The 25077-nt window shown below is 26.5% G+C and overlaps 2 protein-coding genes across 2 annotated transcripts; one reads left to right on the top strand and one right to left on the bottom strand.

Moving 5' to 3' along the window:
* Nucleotides 1-1322: 1322 nt before the first annotated feature.
* On the top strand, nucleotides 1323-2047 carry LOC113551072 (histone H1A, sperm-like). The gene has a single exon (XM_026953107.1). It carries the CDS (start codon nucleotides 1355-1357, stop codon nucleotides 1982-1984), a length of 630 nt encoding a protein of 209 aa, XP_026808908.1. The 5' UTR covers nucleotides 1323-1354; the 3' UTR covers nucleotides 1985-2047.
* A 2055-nt stretch (nucleotides 2048-4102) lies between these two features.
* On the bottom strand, nucleotides 4103-4458 carry LOC113551090 (histone H4). The gene has a single exon (XM_026953125.1). It carries the CDS (start codon nucleotides 4412-4414, stop codon nucleotides 4103-4105), a length of 312 nt encoding a protein of 103 aa, XP_026808926.1. The 5' UTR covers nucleotides 4415-4458.
* Nucleotides 4459-25077: the final 20619 nt, after the last annotated feature.

The following is a 25077-nucleotide window of genomic DNA, read 5'->3' as shown; positions in this document are numbered from 1 at the left end:
TCAGAAAACTATTCTGCTTTGGAATATGAAATTAAAACTCTATGTCGTCATTCAAAAAAGTAAAAAACTTAAAATAATATAAGGATAAAAAATATTTAAAAATATAATTTTTTAATAAAAACGTTGTTTTTTTAAACAACTTAAAACTATGTAAAAAAATGTTTTCAAAAACATGAATACTTTTTGAAATAATGAGTGTTTTATGATAAAAAAAATCACCCCGTATTAATTAGTACAACTATTGAAATGTTACGTTATTTGATATTTGCCCGCTTTAGATGGTATCTTAGGTTCTCCGGTAGTTTCGGCTACTATCAATTCTTGTCTTCATAGATAATAAGTAATAAAATACTCTATTTATATAAAAACAGTATATCATCATCAAGGTTCGACAACAACACGTCAAATGCTAATGAATAACAGAAAAATATAATTGTGTATGGTGTAAGGTGCGACGTCGGTTTACGACGCGTGCAAACTTTATAATGACACGTCGGTTGACATCACGAAACAGTATCTACGGCTTAATCTAATTTTCTTATTAAAACACTTAGAATAATATCAATAAATAAGCACTTTAAAATTGTTTGCAAAATCTTATTTTATTAAGCCCACGGCTACACCATCACTGCACAACGACTGTCGATTGGCCCACTACAATGTATCAGATACGATACCACGGATGATGAGAAAATAAATTAAATTGTGTTTATTTATAATGGAGTTTCGACCAAAATCCCTAAACGGTGAAATACTATGATTATTTAAAAAAAATATTTAAGGTGAATACGATTAATATTAGATTCATAGGTAAAGTCTGCAACGTAAACACTTCAATGGTAGAAACGTGAATGACAACGTGCCGTAACAGTAACCTAAAATCCTTGATTTTGAAAAGCCACCGTTCATCGGCAAATTGGTCGATTTGCAATCTACAAACGCTCGTGTCTTGGTAAACTCGTATAGAATGTGTCTAAGAAGTTTTTGAACGTTTTAAATTGGTTTCGGTCATACGGTACACCATCGAACATGGTCTACGAAAACCCGGTTGGGATCGTGGGAATAACGATCCGTGGTGGTTTTTTGATACCGGATAGCGTCGATTTAGATATATAGGATCTTTTGAAATTTAGTTGGCTTTCTGGAAAGTTTAAAACCAGAGTCGTACAACTGTTTCTTGCTGAGTAATCGTGAAAAATGTTTGCACAACCGTAACCGTGTCGATGGCGCGAATCACAACGGTTTACTAGTCGGTACGGTACAGTATATATATTTTCTAACCGTTCCGTCGTTCAATGTTATATTCGACTGTAAGATTTCGAGTTGCTTTACTACGTTCGACATCAGCTCTACTATGACAGAAACCGTCGTTCTGGCCGCTCCGGCACCAGTGGCTGCATCGCCAGCTGCGAAAAAGTCTCCGGCCAAGAAGAAGGCCGCTGCTGCTGCTAAGACTAAGAAGCAGCCCGCCGCTGCGTCTCATCCGACCACTTCCGTGATGGTCACGTCTGCCATCAAGGAACTCAAGGAGAAGAAAGGTTCTTCTTTGCCGGCTATCAAAAAGTACTTGGCTGCCAACTACAAAGTCGATCCCGCCAAGTTGGCGCCGTTCATCAGGAAGTTTTTGAAAGCCGCCGTCGCCAACGGCACTGTTGTTCAGACCAAGGGCACCGGCGCTTCTGGACATTTCAAACTGCCGGTTGCCGAGGTAAAACCGAAGAAGGTAGCTGCGGCCAAAAAGAAGCCGGTCGTTAAAAAAGTCAAAGCCCCCGGTGCCGTAAAGAGGAAGTCGACTTCTGCTAAGAAGGTGAAGCCCGCTTCCGGCGAACCGGCAGCTAAAAAAGTCAAAAAGGCCGTCGCCGCTAAACCTAAGGCTGCCAAACCGAAGAAATCTCCGGCCAAGCCGAAAAAACCTGCGGGCGCTGTAAAGCCAAAAGCGAAGAAGACTCCAACGAAAAAAACAGCAGCTCCCAAGAAGAAGTAAACTTTGAACGATCACTTCTCACGCGTCGCGCACCCTTAAAACGGTCCTTCTCAGGACCACAAATTTTTTCTGATACACCTAAAAAAATCACTTTCGTGACTTGCGTATTTAAAAAATACCCACTTCTCGTTGGTTAGGATTTTTTCGATTTACTTCTATCGTACCGGAGGATCACGTCCCCCTCCGCTTTGAATACTCCAGTTATTATACTTTCGTCGCGATGATATGCTCTTCGGATCAACACTCGTCAATCTGTTGATGATTATTATAATTTATACGTATTGATATTTACTCACAATACAATATTATAACGGCGTAATATTATTTGTGTATAGTGCCTACCACAAACTTGAACCTTTGTTGGCTCTACCATATTTTGTACCAACAGTAGTCGCCGCACAATATGACATCGTGTACTGATTATATTTTAATAACAAACTTAGTGCGTTAAATGTTAATAAGTGTATCACATATAATTTATTTTAACTCATTCTTATTGCGTGTTTTTTTTTTTTTTTTTTTTTGTTTTTTACTAATAGATTTACTGCTTAGTGATTTAGAAATCACTTTTTAATTAGAAAAGTTTATATCGCATCATGTGTCATATGATAAGAATAGTAGCGTAATTGTTTGGCGATTTCAGTTTTAAGGTTATAAAATTGTAGTTAAAATGTAAGTCATGCAGAGAGCACATGATGTAATGGTTTTTAAAATAAAAATCATATATTAACTTGGACATTGCGTTCTTTATTATTAATATAAAAATTATTAAGCAACAAACTTATAACACATATTTAGCGATTTTTAAATTTTCGAGCACTTTTCTCAATTGTTCATGAAAAAGTTTGAAAAATCAAATAAATAAAAAAATTACACAACCGATCTTATGAAAAACATACGAAAATAGTTGGATCTTTTAATTAGATATTATGTTTTTAAGCATCACTGACGAGATTAATAAATATAAAGCGAAAAGCTTTAAAATTATGTTACATACATCACTAATGTTTTCCGCATATATATTATCTAAAACGAAAGTATTCGTATACGAACAAAGTTGAGGAAACCAAAATCTACCGGGATTCACTTGAAATAATTATAAAATACATTATAATAAGAAATATATTATAGATTATGATTGATTTCATTTTTGACTTTAAGTACCTGCGTTTTTAGGTATGATTCCCAAGAAATAACATTCACAATTTACATACAACATATTGTAACAATAACAATAGATGAACGTGAACAATGAATAAAATAGATGTTTTTAATCATAATATTCTTTTATTTTTATTTGTGAAAATGAAATTTGATTTTAAACTGAAAATAGGTGTGTACAACATCAGCCAGCTAAAATATTTTAATATTAACCCAGCGTGTTATTAACAAATATTGGCACCTAGGTATCTATCTATTGCAATATTATTTTATATAAATATATTATTAATTAAATATTTTTAATGTAATTTTACATTAATACATGCTTATAGTTATAAAATAAAAGAAAACGTGCTTAATAATTATTCTAAAAGGCGAAACAATATACCGATCAAAAATAGAGCTCGAAACTTGTTGCATTTGCGTGTTGGTAATTTTATTTTAAAAATTGAATAAAACGAATTTTTAAATATATTTTGAAGACTATTTTTTCCGAACAAAAAAAACCTTTTAATCTTTTTTAAAATATATGTCGATCATTAAACAATGTTTAAAAAATATTCATTATTTTCCCAAAAATATTTCTAAAGTTATTTTAAAATTACTTTTTACTATATGGGTTATTATTATTGATATAATACGTTAAATTAAAAATGTTCAGTATGCAGCACGTTTATGGTATAAAAATATATTAGACCAACTTCCAATATTGTTCTAACTCAGTATTATAATAAATTTACATAATTCCTTTTCAACCGCGATACCCACAATAAGATTTTAAAAGGAATATTTTGACTAAAAATGTCTATTAAAAATATTTTATGTGAGAATACACCAATATTATTCAAAAAAATCTCAAGTATGAAAAAGTAACATTTATACACGATGTATTTCGATATAATAAATATGGTGGCCCTAAAAAAGGCCTTTTTAAAAAAAGTTAAGTAAATTGAGTGATTAACCACCAAATCCGTACAATGTACGACCTTGGCGTTTCAGTGCGTAGACGACGTCCATGGCGGTCACGGTCTTCCTCTTTGCGTGTTCAGTATAAGTGACCGCATCACGGATTACATTTTCCAAAAAAACTTTTAACACTCCGCGGGTTTCTTCGTAGATCAATCCAGAAATACGCTTCACTCCTCCCCGACGAGCCAAACGACGGATTGCGGGCTTGGTGATTCCCTGGATGTTATCACGCAACACTTTGCGATGACGTTTGGCACCTCCTTTTCCAAGACCTTTTCCTCCTTTGCCGCGACCAGTCATGATAACCTATTGCTGTAGACGTATTAGTGGTTGTAACGAAGACGAGGTTTGTTGAGATAAATGGTAACTTACCGTTCGACAACGCGGTATTTATGCGATCGATCCACATACCCTACACCGAGGAATGCGCGAGACCACACCCCTCGGCCCAATCATACTACGTTAGCAACCCTCTGAAAATCGTATAAATAAAGGGTGTTTGTCTCACCGTGTTTCATTGTGTATACATTTCTTCTGAAGATAAGTCGTGGATTGATATCACCTATTTTACAATGGCCCGTACCAAGCAGACAGCCCGCAAGTCTACCGGAGGTAAGGCTCCCAGGAAGCAGTTGGCCACCAAAGCCGCCCGTAAGAGCGCACCCGCCACCGGAGGAGTGAAGAAACCCCATCGTTACCGTCCGGGAACAGTCGCTCTCCGTGAAATCCGTCGTTACCAGAAGAGCACGGAGCTGTTGATCCGCAAATTGCCGTTCCAACGTCTGGTGCGTGAAATCGCACAGGACTTCAAGACCGACTTGCGTTTCCAGAGCTCCGCCGTCATGGCGTTGCAGGAAGCCAGCGAGGCCTATTTGGTCGGTCTTTTCGAAGACACCAACTTGTGCGCCATCCACGCCAAACGCGTCACCATAATGCCAAAGGATATCCAACTGGCCCGTCGTATCCGCGGAGAACGTGCTTAAACTCAAATTTTTAACAAATAGTTCTTCTTAAAACGGCCCTTTTCAGGGCCATCACTTTTTTTAGGAAAATCAAATTCTTTGCTAGTATATTATCGTTAATTTATTACTATTTAAATATTAAATAATATATTAATAATTTAATATTTATTAGAATAATGATACGGAAATGAAAATATTTTTTGGAGGATATTAAAATCGTATCTTCGTGGTGTCCCCTGGTTAATGCTAAGTGGTTCTTAAAAATATTGTAAGAAAATTACATAAAAACATATTTATCCGGGCGGAGTTTACATCTAAATAATTTTTACCTGAAAGAAACACGGACCTAATTGTAAACTCAATAGCCTTTTTAAACTTTTTTTTTCTGGGGCCGATTTTACAATCGCCCAAAATTAAAGAGCCGGACTTAAATGTAGTTGAGGCCGGAGCGGACCAGACTTCGGATTACGACGTGATAGTGCCGATCAGCATGCGTGTAATTGTTATTTATTTATATACCACTATTTGTAATTATATCATAATAATAGAATGTGTTATCGTATTCATTTAATTGGCAGAAAAAAGTCTATAAGCAATCTAAATTTGCCGATCTCCTGAATTTTGTACCAACCGACAAATCGTGAAAAAAAACGCCCGTTACGCTCTCGCATCCTAAATAAAAATAGTGCTATTTTTTTTATATTTTATCTCTATACATCGAATTTTTATAGTTGATAATATTTTATTTGAATAACGGAGAAATGAGTAACATCACTCACGCGCCACATCACATCACTAACCGCCAAAATCTGATAGATACTATTCGACTTAGATTATTGATAAAATAGGTGAGGTTGGTTTTAGTTACCAACAATCGTCATTTGTTTTTCAACTATTTATCGTATAGAAAAACAAAAAAAAATATGTAAACCATAAATGTGGGCCATGTTTGTTTTATATATGAGTTTTTAAAATAAACAATGATTTATTAAATTATTTCTGTAATGTGTACTTAGTTGTTAATAAATTAAATAAAAACCAAACTTAACATTGTAACTTATAAAAAAATAATCACATTCTATCTACGCAACGTAACGTTTATACCCTTTTTTTGTGAATATCTCAACAATAACTATGATTTCTTATGAATTTTTAATAACGTTGTCATTAACAGTGATATGTATAATACATTTTAGTGATGCTAGCCTTAAAGGTAACAAATACATAACATTGATTTAGTAATTTTATATTCAAATTAAAATATGAGAGTGATATTAACTAACATTCATATGACTATATTTTATATTATTTGTTTATTAAATTTTAAATTATTAACTGACCTTATTAGTATAAATAAAAAAATTACAATGATATATTGCTACAAAATAATCAATTATTAATCATAATGTTTATATAATATGGACATACTATATTATTATAATGTATATATAATTACATTTAATACATTTTATTTTATTAGAATATAATGGTAAGTTTACAGAATACAGATAATAAATAGTAGATTATTATTATATAAGTAAAATAAAATAACTCATTATAACATTATATATAAAAATAATTTTCAAACGTAGAAAGGACTTATTTATTCGCTAATAATATTCCAAGATAATATTGGTAAATTAATTTAAATATACTTACATATTATGCTATAATTCTAAATTATTGTACTTTATACAAAAAAAAATTCAATCTTTTAATACTAAAAATACCTATTTTTTTTTTCACTGCATATAATAGTTAAATAATTTGTATAAGTACATGTCATCTTGAAAATTTTAACATTGGTACTGATTATTGATTAATCGTAAAAATGTTATATTTAGTAGAATAGTTACTATAAAAATATTTTTATATTTTGATTGGTAAATTGATTTTATTTTATTGATTTTTTATTTTATTTCGGTAAAGAAAAATTTTCTGGATCAAATACAAATTTAATTAATCTACAATTTTAAATTACTTATTCAAAAGAATATAGGTATATATGCGATTTTACCACAGTTCAGAAATATTAATACATAATGAAACTAGAATAGTGGGGTATATTTTACACGTGATTCAATGTCTCTAAATCTATATATTTAATATATACAATCATTAAATAGCTAAAAGTATGAAATAAATAAATCAAGTAGTTTTTAGTCTTTAGATTTATTGGTAATAGGTAACAACTTAATAAAAAGTTTTTGTTACGTAACATATTTGTTATTGAAAAATATGATATCATAACATATAATACATATAGATATTTTGAAGAACAATAAATTATAATAATAGTGTACGTTACTTCAGTTATATCCATTCAGTGACATACCTATCTTTTTAAAACCATTTTTAAATCTCTAATTGTATTATATTAATTTAATTAATAGTTTTTTATTGTATTTAGATTGCTGTGGTAAGGGGCGTCAAATTATTAAACTTTTCATTTTAACCCGTCGTTGGTACATATATAATTCGTAAAATGATTGCTACACTGTGAGCGCGGCGCTCACACTTTACTTTTTATATTAATATTAATTGATTAATTAACTTAAAAAATCAAACCATACCTAGAAATATGTATATTTTTATCCTTCACAAAAAAGTAAATTAACACTTTTTTATGTACAGCTCATAATTTATAAAATAAAAATAAAAAACTACAATCTTATTTCAAAAAATTATTTTTACTTTATATATGCTCGACGTATGCTCCTTACATATTGACACGGTCTATTAAATGGTATTGTCGACTTTGTCTAATGATAACTGATAGGAAACGGCAAATAGCACAATAATTTATTTTTATTAATATTTATAGACATGTTATTTGAAGGTATTTATCAGATTAATTCGATAATATGTGTACGAATAATATTCAAAATACTATCTGTGTGAGCGCGTCGCTCACATGTGCACCAACGACGGGTTAAAATGTGTTCATACAATTTAAACACGAACACATGGTAAATATATTATAGATATATTACTTTGCTTGTTTACCTTTGTGATATTTAAAAAGTAAGGTCAATGTAATTTAAGTAATAAAATAAAATTCAAAATTTAAAAAAAACTAAATTTATTTTACACAACCAACTTTTTTTTCTGAACTATAACTACCTTTATCTGCTCACACGAAGTTAACTTTTTTCTATGTACCTCAAACCTACACATCTATTTTGGGATTTATTATAGGAACTATTTGAAACCAAATTTTTCAAACTTCATAATTTTTGTTAGGAGAGAGTGAAACCTCAAACATCCCTCCAAATTTATCCTAATTATCTCAAGCCTTCATAAACATTTTGGAACTTTTTCCCTCTAAAAAGATTAATTATTTGAAGATTAATATTTATTTGAAAATATTTTTTTCCAATATATATAATATATATTATGTTTGTCAATATCATATTTATAATGTCTGTATATAACTTAACAGATGCTTTAAAAGGATCAGGACTTTTTAGTAAGTACCTAAGTATAAGATTCTGACACTGACTGCAACTTTATTTGGTTCACACATATTTGTTAAAATGACATGTTATCATTTCAAATATTGTATAACTTGTTTCTATGTTATTCAGATAAATTAGGCTTATATGTTATATAATAGTTGTATTTAATCTAATTTACAAATGAATAATTAATTTATGCTTTAACCTAATGAGCATTCAATTTAAATATAAATTAACTTGTAATATATTATTTTAGAGGAACAAGGATATATAAACTATTGTCTTATTGTAAGATTTAGTAAGTTACTTAATTTCTATAAATTAAAAGTACGTCATTGTCAAATGACATATTTTAAAGAGGCATTAATACAGCTTTACATTTAAATTTGTTTTTAAGAAAATTTGATTAGTTATATTCAACAATGAAGATGTTATGGAAATCAGTTAAAACTATTAATTTATTAATATTATGACTTATAGTTTATATAATAGGTATATTTATTAATTATAGCTGATCCCAAACGGTGTTGTTAATATAAAAATAAAATAAGTGAAACTACTTTGTCTAAAACTCAACAAATAAATAAACCCGACAAATCCTTCTGCAAATCCCTCTTTAAATTGTAAAATTTAAAAATTTAACTTAGTCATTTCGAGGTGCACATACTACTAATACTACTTATGTACCCAACACAACTCAGAACTATATTTTCGATTGACTTGGCTGTTGTTCGTATATTTACCACTATAAACTACAATTAGTACTAGTAGGTAGTTCACGCCTTCAGAACATCAGTCTTAAATCTTGACTCTTGAATAATCGTGATTGGTATAAACGTATACACTTTTGATTCTTGATTATTGTATATTTGTATATAATTCTATGTAAAAGTTAATTCCAATTATTTGACGTTTTATGAATTAGTTCATATCATATTATTATCGTTTGATCAGTAAGAAATCGTTCATCAGTAGTGAGCTATAAAAAAAACGTTACATACATGGACTAAGATAATTCTATTTATTAGATTAATAAGGGATTAGTATAACGAGAGCCATATTGTCAAGCATCAATGATGCTTTAGGAGCTTGGTAGTCTAATACGTTAAGAAAGACCTACCTGTATTCATCATAATATTATAGACTATCCGCTATCTAATCTAAAAATAGTCTGTCTACTAACTGCCTATTAGTCTATTATTCGTAAAAACCATACGAAATATGAAAATATGTTCTTATCTGTATCACGAAAATGAATAATATTATTATATAATATGTAAATGAGTTTTTTTTATGGATATTATACAAATAATCTGTAGAATTCATAAAATTATACCTATAAACTTACGAACGGTGACACATGAGATGGATAATATAATATCAATGTCTATATTGATAAATAATGCGTAATAAAAAAAAATTTTATTTCATAAATGACATGGAATTTTATGTGTATCTATGGATGACTGTAATTTAAAAATTAACTATTACAGAAACATCTAAGGAGTTTATAAATTATGTGAAAATGTATGGTTCTTGGAAACTAATTTACAAAGGTATATGCTTTAAAACTTGTTATCGTGAATTACGTATTTTGGTTTACACAGTGTTAATGATTGGTTATTTAAATGATTTAGCTTTTTCAAGTTAACCAATAATTCCAATACATGATAAATCTATACATATGTTTTCTTCTTTATTCCTATTATAGTTTGTCCTTAGGATTGTGAATAGTATAATAATATAGAAAGAGTGATAATTATAATTTAAATGTTATATCCAAGTTGTTGTAATAGATTTAAAAGAGGACCGGTATTAATATACATAGGTATATATATATATACCTATATATAAATAATTAATAATGTAAATTTATTATTTTAAATTATATTAATAAAGCTTTAAAGGCTTTAAAGAGTATTCTTATGCATTTATTTTGTGTTGTCTGAAGTTTTTTTCACTTTACTATGGGATATAATATTTTCATCCGAGCACAAGCTAGGTTTAGTTTACTATATTGATATGTAGTTTCTATGTTAGTTTCTAGTCTAAAATAACTCCAAAATATATAACTTCTCCATCCTTCTTATTCCGTGTAATGTTTTAATAATTTGAACTTGAGTTGGGTTTGTGTATCTGCGTATATAGGGTGAAGATATTTGCTTCGCTTTAAAGGGATTTAATTTGAGTTTCCATTTCTTATACCACACTAATATTTTAGCTATTTAGTGTTGTATTGAGCCTTCAAAATTTTATTCTGTATTTTAATACCATCTCTATATATTAGCAACTCACATATTTTTGGTTTTGGTATATCCTGACAGAATAATATATTGAACAGTGTGGGTCCAGGGATCAAGGACTGATTCTTGTTGGACTCCAGGATTTTTCAGATGTATACGTATTTGTGAATTGTAATGCCTCAGTGTCTATTCGTACTTGAATCTAGCGATTTGTTATAAATGGCCATAATATTATAGACATTGGTTAGTGAATCATTTTAGCTAGTTTGCGCAGGAAACATTGGGGTCAAACTTTATCAAAGTCATGTCACATATTGTGCAATGTTGATGTTCACACTCTTTTTTCGGATCAATAACTATTATTTCAGACATCCTTTTAGTTAATAACACGAAGGGTGCAGATATTTAATTCCGAATTGATAAAAGTTAGCTTGAGGTTAGTTTTATCATTTGGTTAACCAATGATTAATATTTAATTTATGACTAACAATTCTGGTTAATCCTTAACAATTTTCATCAAAATTAACTTTTATAATTAGAATTACATATTAGATTAATAAGTTAATCCTGGTAAATATTTTTTATAAGATAAATTAAATTTAGTACAGCTAAGAAATACTAAACATTTTATAAAATTCATATAAACATTATAAATGTTTAAAATAAAATAATAATACAAAATTAAACTTTCTAGAATATGAAATTAAATTCTTCGATTTTGCCAGTAAAAGAAAATATAATATGGATGGTAAATACTTATTGTTATAAAGTATAAATGTAAAATTGTTTTTCATAATAATTTTTATAAATAATTAATTTAATTCATCGCATTAATTGCATAATATATAGATATGTTTTTTAACATTTTTTTTTTACAATACGAAACATATAAAAACTAATGTGATCCACAAAAATTACATCTTTATTTTTTATTTATCACAGATCCTCCAAAGTCTCCAGAAGAATATTGTAAATATATCAGTAAGAACAAAATAAATATATATTTAATATATTTTAGATGTGAAATTTTCTGATGTAACAAATTCTAAGTCATATATGTCTTACATCATATATACCTTGAATGAAATGAATAGATTTGAGGAATATCTAAAAGAAATTAACTTGATATTAATCCAAAAACTTTTAAAATACAACTTTGCTTGTGTCGATATTTTTAAGTTTCCATATAGTTAACTAATTTTATAAATCTTTTTTATCATAACATTATTTACTATTATACTATAATTTAATTTAATATTTTTTAAGAACTGCTTCACAAGCACATACTTTGCTTATCAAAAATGCTAATGTATGGACCGGGAACATACAATATTAGGCCGTGCACCCGGTTACCAAAATACTTCGTGCATGCTAAGTTAGTGTGACCAGACGTCCCGTTTAAAACGGGATTGTCCCTTTTTTGGTCATCATGTCCCGTTGTCCCGACAAACTTCAAACGGGACGCTATTTATCCCGTTTTTAGAAGATAGTCCCGTTTTAATCCCGTTTTTTACATATTATTACATTATATTTTTTAAATAAATCAAACTATGAAACAAATCTAAAATAGTTTTATTACCAAATTTATAAATAACAGATAACAGTTTTCGTAAAACAAGAATCAAGGACTAATTCTAATGAACAATTTAATTAGCGATAGTGTTTAATAATAATAAAAGAAAATTTTCCTAATTGTTTAAAAAAAATTGTATTAGTTTTGAAATGCAACATTGTGTTGATAAATGATAATAAAAAATGTAATATTCCTAAACATTCGAACACTTTTATTATTTAGGTTAGGGTTAATTAACTCAAAAGAGTAAAGTAGCAGTAATAATTTACACTAACAAACATTTTGTGATTATTTAGTAGACACTTATATTAATGATGATTCTGATTTTTCTCCTGAAATATGTAAGCTATACTTATAATTCCAATATGTATTTGACAACGATGCGTGTGAAAGTTTGCATTCGAAATTAAATTCACTATCTATCCAAGAATATTTCAACTTTTGGAAATTTTGAAACAATGCCAAACAGATGCTAAAATAAAAATTTAATCTATTGTTTGGAGTCCTCAGGAAACAACCAAACAAATTAATAAAATAAATGTATACAAACCCTGATTACAAAATCAAACAAGTTGGAAATATCCAATTTTAATTTTTTTAAATAATCAGTTTTAAAAACCTAACTCTAACACTATAATTATTATACTATTTATTGATGTATTAATTATATTTCATATGTAATTTAAAATACAAATACCTCCAAATGGCTCCAATATTGTATTTAAAATTTTTAAATATTTTATTTATTTTATTAATTATAAGCTTTTATAAAGCTAATTTTGTGAACCAATGTGTGCTTGGATGCAATGGGGATACTTGAATTTAAAATACGACTACCTGCATTCGGGACACATCGGGGCAACTCCTGACCGACTTGTGTAAAATTATGTAAATTGTGTATAGCTCAACTAGAATTGGTTGGGTTCGCCGCGTAAATAGGTATAACTAGTGAGCTATGTGATGTAGTGATGTGTTTGTGTGTATACTTAAAATCTAAGGACGAATAGGTAACTGCATAATAAATGATAACTCAAATATAATCTGGTATAAAATATAATATATTAATATAGTAAATAAATTACGGCCCTTTTGGCCCAACAGGTAAAAATGTATATAATATAATAATAGACCTAACCCAAATGCCGGTTCTGCACAACCAGATGTAATAAAAATTGAACAAATAAATCGCACGAATAGAAAAATATAATAAATTAATAAATGTTAAAACTGCGTAGCCCTGATGGCTAAACAGAATAAAATATAAATATAATACAGTATAACAAAAATAAGTTATGGCCCTTCTGGCTCAATAACACATTATAGTATAGAAAAACCGCTATTAAAGCATGCAATAGCTGCTTAGTATAATTGATATGAAAAATATAAAAGAAAAGCCCTTAATGATAATTAAAGTTAGGAAAGATAGCCCTTTGGCGCAACGAGTACATATAATATATAATACTAAATAACAATGTAAAATATAACTCACACTTTGTCGGTGAACTGCTGGCCAGCCACTACATATGCCTGTAATACTCTAAATAAAATTCACACTCAACAAATATATACATAAAGGTATAAAATAACGAAAATACGGCAATGAATATGTATAATAATAGTATAATGTAAATATGGCAATTTAACAAATATATGGTGATTAATGCCCACGCAATAAAATATAAAAAGTATAATAATATAGATAAATATTTATAATTTTATAATAAAAATTATCAATTCGTAAATATATAAAAAAATATTGTTCGCGACGGCCTAGGTTACGACAACGGGCGGAGGAAGACAAAAATGGCGGTGGTCGTGTTAAAACAAAAAATAAATATAAAAATTACGACTGGCGAGTGTTTGTGTGTATGTGTGTCGATCGGTTGTTCCTCCGTGACCGATAGTATTTTACATTATATTTATATTAGGTACCTATATTATTTTATTATATTATATTATATTATGCTATGGCGGCAACAGCTTAGATATTTGATATTCAATATCAAATGTAAATGTATTTGATTGTACAAAATAAAATCAATTTAGTTTTCAATCAAAAATATTCAATTTTGTCAATCTAAAATTTCGAACACTTATAATTATAAATACAACTATGAATTTTGTTTAGATAGTTTTAAAGCGTTGTTAGAGTAATATAATTTTGTAAAAACTTATTGATAATTCTTTTTGAATATTAATATTTATCACAAATAAGAGCATTGTATTAAAAAAGCAAATACCTATTTAAAGTTTCAGATTTAAAGGATGAAAATATTAGTGAATATTATCGTAAGATTACAATATATTAAATTAAATTGTATTGATGCTCCCTCCTGACTATCCCAAATTAACTTTAAAGTTCCTCCTCGTTTTTTTAGATCACGTTATGCTTTTTTAATTCCTTCCCATCATACTAACTATGGTTATAGAACAATCCAATTGATTGAATGATGCGTTTAGCCAATGAACACCCTACCTTCTTTAGTCCATAATACCTATTATATTTAATGTGTGTTTTGTTAATTATTAATTACTTATGTCCTCAAAATGTTGTATTATTTAAGTTATATTAACTGATATTTGTATTACTTTCTGTTGCCATATATTGGTTTATTTAAATATATGTAAAATGTGATTGCACTTTTAGACCTTGTGCCCGTTATATAATAATAGCTAGTTTATAGGTATAAATTTGTAACAATTTAAATTTATTAAATATTTTATTGAATTTATACAGCTAATTTTTTCAAGAGTAAGGCCACATATTTGTTTAATAATTAATACTTAACGACAATAGATTTATAAATAATTATTGTATAATCATATTGTATAACCTTAAAAATATATAGTACAAATTTGTATTTTTAAAATAAAATGGTATATTATGAATGTTAGATAATGAGCAATAACTACTTTACATGGCCACATTCGTGTAATACAAAAATATTAAAAATATTTAGTTATTCTTTTGAATAGTATTCTTTTGTTTAAATTAATACATAAATAAGGTGTAGACTTATGTAATTTCATCATACATAAATCGAGTATTATTAATAATTTTTATGAATGGCATTAGAATAGTTAAAATATTTTGAAAATTATATCATATCAATAAAAAACTAATACAAATATTTTGTGAAAATTAAAGTTTTTAATAACGTTATTAAACTTTAAAATATATCAATTATCAACTATAATTATTTTCTTAACAGAAAGTCGAGTATCAAAATATTTTTTCTATTTTAAAGTGTTATTTAATATAATATTATTAATACTTGAAAAATTAGATAATTGTAAATATATTAATCGCTCTCCTTATACAATCTAAAAAAAAGAATTACACAAACAAATGAGTCGATATTTTTTATTGTAGAATTTTAATAACTACTAAACATTTTTTTTTTTAATAATTATATTTACCAAATATTTATGTTTATAAATCTACAGATTGGTTGAGTAAGTGAACTGATATAGTATACTTCTTATAAAAATGTTTGTTATATTAAAATACATATGTTTTTATTACGTAAAATATATCTACTTACATAAAATAATGTAAATTTCAAAAAAGTATATATATTATAATTTTGAAGTTGAATGAAATAGTATATCGTTGTCAAAAAATAAACAGATTCTAATATATTCCTACACTTCAAAATAGCGTATTATTTATTTATTTATTATAACTATATAGTATATTAATTATTTTGAAGCATAATATCATATTCACTTGTATAATATATTTTATAGATAAAAACCCCATGTGTAATATAAACTATAAAATATAGATATGTATTTATGTATAGACGTGAGCTTCACTTAGTGAAGACTATAGGTACATGACAAAGACTTTACAAGTTTTTCACAAGTATATTTTTGTACACAATGTTAGGTATATTGTTATGAATTGAATAACTGTATTTATTGTTACTAAAATTAACACAATATATCAAATTATATTGTATATTACATAGTATTTTAATAATATAATATATGGTTCTTAACACTAATTAATTAATTACGTTTATACATTCACAGAAATTAAAAGTAAGCCCATAATACTACTTTTGCTATGCTATTTTACATATTCTACCAATTTATAAAAAATTATGTATTTCAAATTCAATATTATATACCTAATACTTATAAGTAGTTATATTTAATTTAATATTGTTCAGTCGACACTTAAAGAAAATGTTTATATAAACACAAATATTGAAAAAAAAATTATAATTTAATTTACTGATACTGTGAAAATAGATTAATTGTATTAGAATACATTACTATTTAATTCTGAAAATATTAGTTTGATTTAAATATTGTTTAATATTTGTAGCATGTACAAGTAAAATATACGATGTATCTTATATTAAATATTTTTTAACTTTACGAGCAATGATGTGAAAGTATTATTATTATTTTTAATAAATAATATTGATAAAGATGTTATTATCTATATAATCTATATAAATTGATTCATTAATACAATTCAGTCAATAGTTAACAATTCACAATATATCTCAAAATTAAAATTCACAAAATATCTTAATTTTAGAATTCACTATAATATTTTCACCGAGATGTTAATTAGATAATTTTAGCACCACGTTTTTCGTACGAATCTATAAATAGTAAATTGGTATTAATTATTAATTTTTATTAAAAATAATTCTTTAAAGATTATATTCAAATTTTAAATTATATTAATTATTATATAAGATTAATATTGGTTTATATTGGTTTACTATCATTTCTTATACATAATTTAATACAGTTTTGTTTCTTTAATAAAAAAAAAAAATTAATTCAAAGATATTTCACAAAATATCAATTAATTATATATTATATATATATATATATATATAAATTGACAGACATTCATAAATGATATAATTTTAAATTCATGAAAATCGAATGCAGTCATAACAGTTCGCATATAATGATAGCATTCTTTCACATCAGTGCTTAAGTAAGGTCGTACGGTTAGGTTAGGTAATTGACAATTTTAAAATAATAACTAAATCAATTTTTAACAGGATCAATATATTATTCTTTTTTTCGGAGTAAGTATAATATTAGTAGTTAACTGATTTTTTATACAAATTAACTACCTATTTTATAATTTTTATACAACTAAAAAATAATAACTGTAGCCATGGATGGTATTAGACATTTTATAATATGTTAAAACTGTGTCATTGTTCCTCAACAATTTACAAATTTCAGTTTTTCCCACATTTTTTTTTAATAACATCAACATTTAAAATTGCATATTATATCCAAACATTTTCTATTCTTTCATTCTATGTTATAATTTAATAAATTATAAATATAATAGAATAATATATACTTTGAGTAATGAGTATTCATTATATTATCACAATATATTATACTATCGTTACTAATAATATTATTTTTTATCGCGCCAAACTCGTTTGGATGGGTGTATATAAAACCACTATATTACAGTAAAACCTCCATTAATGGACACTCCTAATAATGGACGTGGACACTAAAAACTAGTACCAAAATTAAAAATTACCTTTCATAAATGGACACAATACATATCAAAATGAATGTATAAGTAATAAAAATTTAAAATACTATATTTATATATTTCATATGTTCATATTTTATCTTATCTTAATGGTTTTCTTATTCAAAAAATGACAAATGGTAGCCAATTTGCAAATTTATTCAGAAGAGCAGAACAAATTTACCTCAAAAAAGATTACAGAGTTTTCTAATTGTACATAAACATTAAACATCTTTATACACTTTTTAATACATACTTATTATATAATAAATAATAAATTAATATATGTAATATGTATGTACCTATATGTATAATCAATTTTCTACAGCATCTCTCTATAGTGTACATTTAGTAATTTCTCTCAAATGTCTTCTATGTAGAGGTTTTCTCAATAGTGGACAACTCACTATAATGGACATTTTATAATTCCCCATTGCTGTCCACTATATAGAGGTTTCACTGTATCATATTTATATTGCGAACCTCTAATAAATTATTAAATATTTCAATTTCTATCGTTTAGACGTACCTTTAGATACGTAGGTATTTAAAATATATCCTGATCGGAGCTTACCATAATTAATTATAATTATTCGGATGCTAACAGTGCCATTATATGATTCTTTGTTTAACTTCATAAAATATATCCATAAAAATCCCACATGTTATTAAATACTCTAGATTACAGAAATAACAGAATAACAAAAGTACCAAGAAGTAAAAATTTGGACGATAAAAACTGATGTAAGACTTCAATATTCCACACAAAATTACATGAGTGATACTCATCTTGTAATTTGAAAATATATTTTATTGGTGGAGTTACGAAATCGAAGAGAAGCTTATATTAAAGTAGAAACAAGACTTGGATTTTTGTTTAAAGATAATCTTTTCAGAAATGAAATCATGGCGAAAATTAAAACGTTAATATCGATGTTTGAAAATAAATTAAATTTTGTCACTGGGTACTTTGTAAAGGAATTTATTCAATCTCGAAGTCTAATTTCATCTATTAATGATAAAAATTCAACAACCACTACATCTGATCAAATTAAATTTATTAAGTTTATGCAAATTTCTCGTGCTTTTAAAAATGTAGAAACGTGTTTGCATACAGTTTTGACGATGCATGTTTCAGTGAAAGGTCATTTTTAGTTCTCAAATAAATTGATAATAGATTAAGATCATCACTGCACCAAGAAAAATTGGATGAGTTGGGAATCTTATCTATTGAAAATGCCATCACTGCAAACATTAATTTTGAAGAAGTTATTGATGCATTTCCAAAAATTGTGAATATTTTATAATAATTAATAACTACCCGCGTACGTACAAAAATACCTATCAATATTAAAATATTGTTTAATTTACTATTACATTTTGACTGGTTGTTGTCATTATTTATTTACCACTTATAATTTAATTTATAGCGTATATTTTATAATTATAAGTCTATTTATTGGAGCAACGGAACATCATATATACTGCATATTGACTGTTTCAGTATCATTACTGTTTTTGTATACGAAAGTATATCATTGAATTCAAATTTAAGACACCCATCATAGTGACCCACTCGACACCTAATGTACCTATAGCAGAAATGTACTCACTTGCCTACCTTTTTTTAAATTGTATGTATATGAGTTTGAGTTTGATACATTCAGATATAATGTGCATAAACGCCTTTTCATATATTTTAATTTCTTTATTGGGAAGTATAAAAAATAAGAGTGGTAAATAATTACCATTTTGTAAACCATGAACTGTAAATATTTGAGTAAATAATTTTGGACAACTTTTAAAGGTCCCATCTACAAAAATAGTATCAACTTAACTCAACAATTTTAAGTTAGTTTCAATAAAAAATAATAAAATCATTGATGTGTTGTAATTAACAAGTAAAAAATTTTCGTTATAATTTGTAATTAATAAATGATTCATATTACCTAGAGAGATATGTAATTAATTCAAGTCCACAGTTAACTTTGGCATAATAGATGATCGAGCATGGTGAATATTTTTTCTTATTAATGTTAAATCGTATGTTGTCAAAGTGTCTACGTCTTGTGTAAGATGGCTATGAATAATTTTACTCGGTTTCTCATTAATATCATCAACAGCTTGATTACTTACAGTCTATCTGTTTAATGTTTCATCACTATCTTCGTGGTTTTCATGATTTAAAACTTTTTTAATAATTATATTATTATTTAAATGAATATATGGTGTACAAGTTTTTTTATTACAGCATTATCGATTAATGTTATTTTTTAAATTTTTATGAAAATGAAATTTATATCCATCGGTAACAAATAAAGTGCGATTTTTTTCACTCAACATTTCATTCGACATTATTATATAAATAAAACAGAAAAATTATTATTTTGGAACGTTCTTAGTGGTAGTAAAGTAATGACTAAGATTTACTTATTGGTATCTACATTATACTGTGATTAAATTTTATCAATTTGTCAATATTAAATTATCTAAAACTAAAAAATCCCAGGCCACAACTCGTCTGTACCCAAAATAAACTCGGGCCGAAATTCGGATTAGATAGACCTTTTTTGTAGTTATCTTCGGGACTCAACTAGTATGCATCCATCACAATATAGTGCTAAAATACATATATTTACTGACGTCTTGTTTGGAACTGAAGTAGTTACCAAGAAAATGTGAACTATTTCAAGCTAAAAATGCGGTGTTTACTATAGTTATAGCCTAAAATGGGCTTGTTATCATGTTTGAATACATTTTTACTTTATAAAAACCTTAGTAAATGTTACATAAAAGTATTGATGCATTGTCGAGAGTAAAAAAAATTGATTACCTTTGTTAAATTATATGTATAGATATGCTGTTATAAAATGCAAACATTTTAGGTACCTATACAATAATATAATCGGAATAATATTAAAACCAAATTGAATATTTTAAAGAAAAAATCATTTTTTAGTGAAAAAAATATTATTTTGAGCATGAAATTGGATAATAGCGGAAACCATACTATACTATTAATTATTAACCTCGTCATTTACACAAAGCATTCACTGGTTTAAAATAAAATGTCTGAACCAATCACATTGTTAGTAATTAAATTATATTTGTATGAATTAATAATAAAAAAAAATAAAAATAATAATTTAATATTCAATTAAAAATATAATAGATTCTATTAAACTATTATAGGATTATTGTTAATTATTTTGTATTTATTAGTGGACCAGTACGTCAATATCAGGATAATATTTAATTACGGTAAAAAAATAATTATAGCATTTTGTAGTGTATAATATAGTTTTGTTTGATACATATTATACTTACTACTTTGAATCATAAGAAGCAATTTTTTTAGGCAAAGCAAAACAGTTAATTAAATTTATTTTTATTTAATTTATTAGAGAATAATTCTGTTTTTCAAACAGGTAATAATAACAATATACAATTTATTGAATAACATAATATGTCAAACTGTATTCTTCATTATTATACCCTATGTATACTATTTTTATTGTTGAATTGATAACTTAAATTAGAATTAAAAATATTGTTTTGTTCTAAGCAATACATTTAATAAAGTATATTTTATTTGTTACAGATAATTTGAAGAATTTAGTTCAAAATTTTTCAGGTAATTTTTTATTTTAATATAATTTTATTCAAGATTAAATTTTAAAATAATATAAAGAATGTATTTTAATATAACTCCAGTGAAATGTTTATTATTTTGTCATTGAGGTTTATTGATCATAATATGGGTTGTGTTCTATTTCATTATATAACAATCAGTGTATTACATACAATTTAAGGTCTTACATCGATTCGCCTAATATTGCCAAAGATAATGAATTAAAACTATAAATAAAAAAACATATACATACATACACACATGCATACTTATTTGCTTATCTCCTAAACTAAATGTATTATAATATATATAATCACTGTATTATAGTGTATGTACTTCATAAACAAAAAATAAACTATTTTATTGAACATAATATTTTTAATAATAAATAACCTAAAAAAAAAATAATGAAATAGAATTAAATGTATTTTCACTATTCGAGTTATTTAGATGTTTATTTATTTAGATATTCAAAAAAAATACTATGCTCATCTCAAAGGGTATATAATAACAATGAAAGATGGTATGTATTCTTTTGAAAAATAATTAATGATAATATTTATTTGTTCACTGTTCAATAATAAAATAATAATACAATATAATTATAAAATTCTTTATTAATTTTAATTTTTAAATTATATTGAATTAAAACTATAATAAATAATCTTTATGAATAAAGTACCTATTTAAGTACAAAATACCTTAATATATATTCGCATTGGTATCTACATCAGAACAAAAAATAAATAATAATTTCATATTAACTAAACTAGAATCGTGTAAGTATATGACAAAAGATTAATTTGAATTTTCTTAAAAAGTACCCAATGTAATTTTAGTGAAATTTACAATTCTGTGACAGGCATGTGATTTAGAAACACACCGGAAAAATGTTTCAAAATAATGTTTTTCTTAATTTAATAGAAATAATATTTCATCATTAAAAAAATAAGGACAGCATATTCATATTTTTATTGGTTAATTTTTTAGTTTTATTTTAACTCAATAATTAAAACATATTAATAATTCTAGAGGCTATAAAATATAATCTCATTTTTATAATTATTTTCAGAAGCAAAAGATTTGGACATTACAAAATGGTGTAAAGTTCAATATGATCCGGATGAATTGTCAATTAATACATAATATAATGTTATAGCCTTATAGGTACAATAGAAAAGTATTAATAACTAGTTGTATTGTAATTGTATTAATCAATTACCTTTTATTGTATTTTAAAATATATAACATTAAGAAAAAAATAGTAAATTCAATCGTGTGTGTATTAAGTATGCTTCAAGTAAAATAAATAGTTAGAAATAAATTATATATTTACTACGTGTATTCAATTTAAATATTATATAACATTTAGAATAGGTATTAAACAATATTTATAAACATTAATTTATTAAAATAACTTGTATTAATTTAAAAAATATATATTATACACATGTCTTATAACATAACTCGTTTTTTATAAACTTATAAGTAAACGTATAAAAAAATATAACGTCCTTAAAAATCAAAAAAAAATCCTAGAAACACACTGCTGTGTAATAGGTATAGTGGGTATCCGACAACTTTGTTTCTGTAGTGTTAAAATTAAAGTTTTTTGAACAATAATAGAACAGGAATCGTTATGGTTAATCGAGGATAACTTGTTATAATACTTTACATAACCAAAATTGTCTACAAATATAAAGAAAGTACCTACGAATGACAAAAATGTAATGTCTATAAATTCTTTGCATATTATTATGTATTTTTTATGCTTTTAGGTTGCTATAGAAACGATTATATGGAACCTATTGTAGACTGTAGTCTGTCTGTAGTACATATTTAGTTAATCATATACGTAATCAAATCATAAACAATATTATTATCAGGGTGCGGATTTGTATGTATTTACATATTTGTAGCGATTAATAATATTCGAATGATTCCTTTATAGAAATATCCTATGTTACAGGATTATCTGATTATTTTAAGCTATGGTTGATATTACATATTTGTACATATTTGATCTTAATAACGTATTTTTATATAATTTACTTACATCACATATTTTTGTTAAATATTCAGCTATTTACAAAATTAGTACTGTATCGCCCTTTTATATTATGTGTTTTTATCTTCTCTAGTCCGTATGTATGTGTTCTAATAATAATCATGATTTGCAACTCTCCATAGTCCACACCACGCGATAATAAAACTAAACTAACCTTGCGATACGCAAACTTCTTTTGAATTTAGTCTTACTGATTTAGAGGCTTTTAAATTTGTTCCTATAACTTCTGTTGACGTAAAAAACATATTGTATCCTAATTGACGTTGATTTACTTTTGACAACCTAAAAAAATATATGATTGTCAATTGTTTTGTTGACACTTGACGATGAAGAATGTCATGACTCCAATGAATAATTACTTAATTTGAATATATTACTAATTAATGTTAATAAAATAATAATCTAATGTAGTGTTGTATAATTTATAACTACGTACCTATACACTTAAATTTTTTTTCTAGTATAAAAACATTTTTTTTTTTACATAGTTTGTATTTTTAATTGCATTTTTTGGTAAAAATAAATACATATATATGTACATATTTTTTAATTTATAATACATATAAATCCGCTTCCTAATTATTGTTAATGTAAGTTATACTCATATTATCATTACTCTGTTTGTATCAATAACACAACATGTTACGTCTTGTCTTCACCTAACTTGACCTCGTACGAGTGTATCAACTATACTGCAGGTATACCGAACACGCCCGAAAACGTCGATAAAACCGAGGTTTTAAACACCGTTCAGACTTTCTGAGTTCCCATTATGGGTTTCGGGCTCCACAGCGCACTTTTCAAAAACTCATAAGCGCCATTGGGTGAACTCGATTTTGGCATCACATATAACGACCTAACCTAACATAAAAGACTGGAACGCATCGTCCTCGAGCTTTTTCAAATAATACGGCATCGCGATAAATTTGGTAGAGTAAGTAACCGACACCGTGTTTGTATAAGCATTTTTGATTTTTTTTATATGTACATTATGAACATTGCCGTAAGTCCGTAAGTGTTATTACATAATGTTTCCTCCGCTCTCGTGCGATCGTCCTTCGACGGGTACGATATTCTCACCAAGTTAATTCGCTCGCTCACCACCAAATGCTTCCGTACCAACCGACAAATCGTGGAAAAAACGCCCGTTACGCTCTCGCGTCCGAAATAAAAATAGTGTTATTTTTTTATATTCTATCAATATACATCGAATTTTTGTAGATGGTAATTTGAATAATGGAGAAATTAGTAACATTGCTCACACGCCACGTCGCCACATCACAAACCACCAAAATCTGATAGATACTCAACTTAATATATAATATATGTCAACTTGGTTTTACTTACAACAATCGTCACTTCTTGCGCTAGTAAAATCATTTACTTTGGAAAATAAAAATAAATTATGCTTGTATAAAAATACTATAATTATAATAATATACCTATTACATAAATATAAATCAAAATATTTATATTTTTATAGGTAAATTAA

Source organism: Rhopalosiphum maidis, chromosome 2, assembly GCF_003676215.2.
Source record: "Rhopalosiphum maidis isolate BTI-1 chromosome 2, ASM367621v3, whole genome shotgun sequence".
Classification (NCBI taxonomy): domain Eukaryota; kingdom Metazoa; phylum Arthropoda; class Insecta; order Hemiptera; family Aphididae; genus Rhopalosiphum; species Rhopalosiphum maidis.
This window is presented reverse-complemented; position numbering and strand designations above follow the sequence as displayed.

Bases quoted from the DNA above. Each gene is read 5' to 3' on its own strand.
- LOC113551072 (XM_026953107.1), top strand. From the start codon at position 1,355: ATGACAGAAACCGTCGTTCTGGCCGCTCCGGCACCAGTGGCTGCATCG.
- LOC113551090 (XM_026953125.1), bottom strand. From the start codon at position 4,414: ATGACTGGTCGCGGCAAAGGAGGAAAAGGTCTTGGAAAAGGAGGTGCC.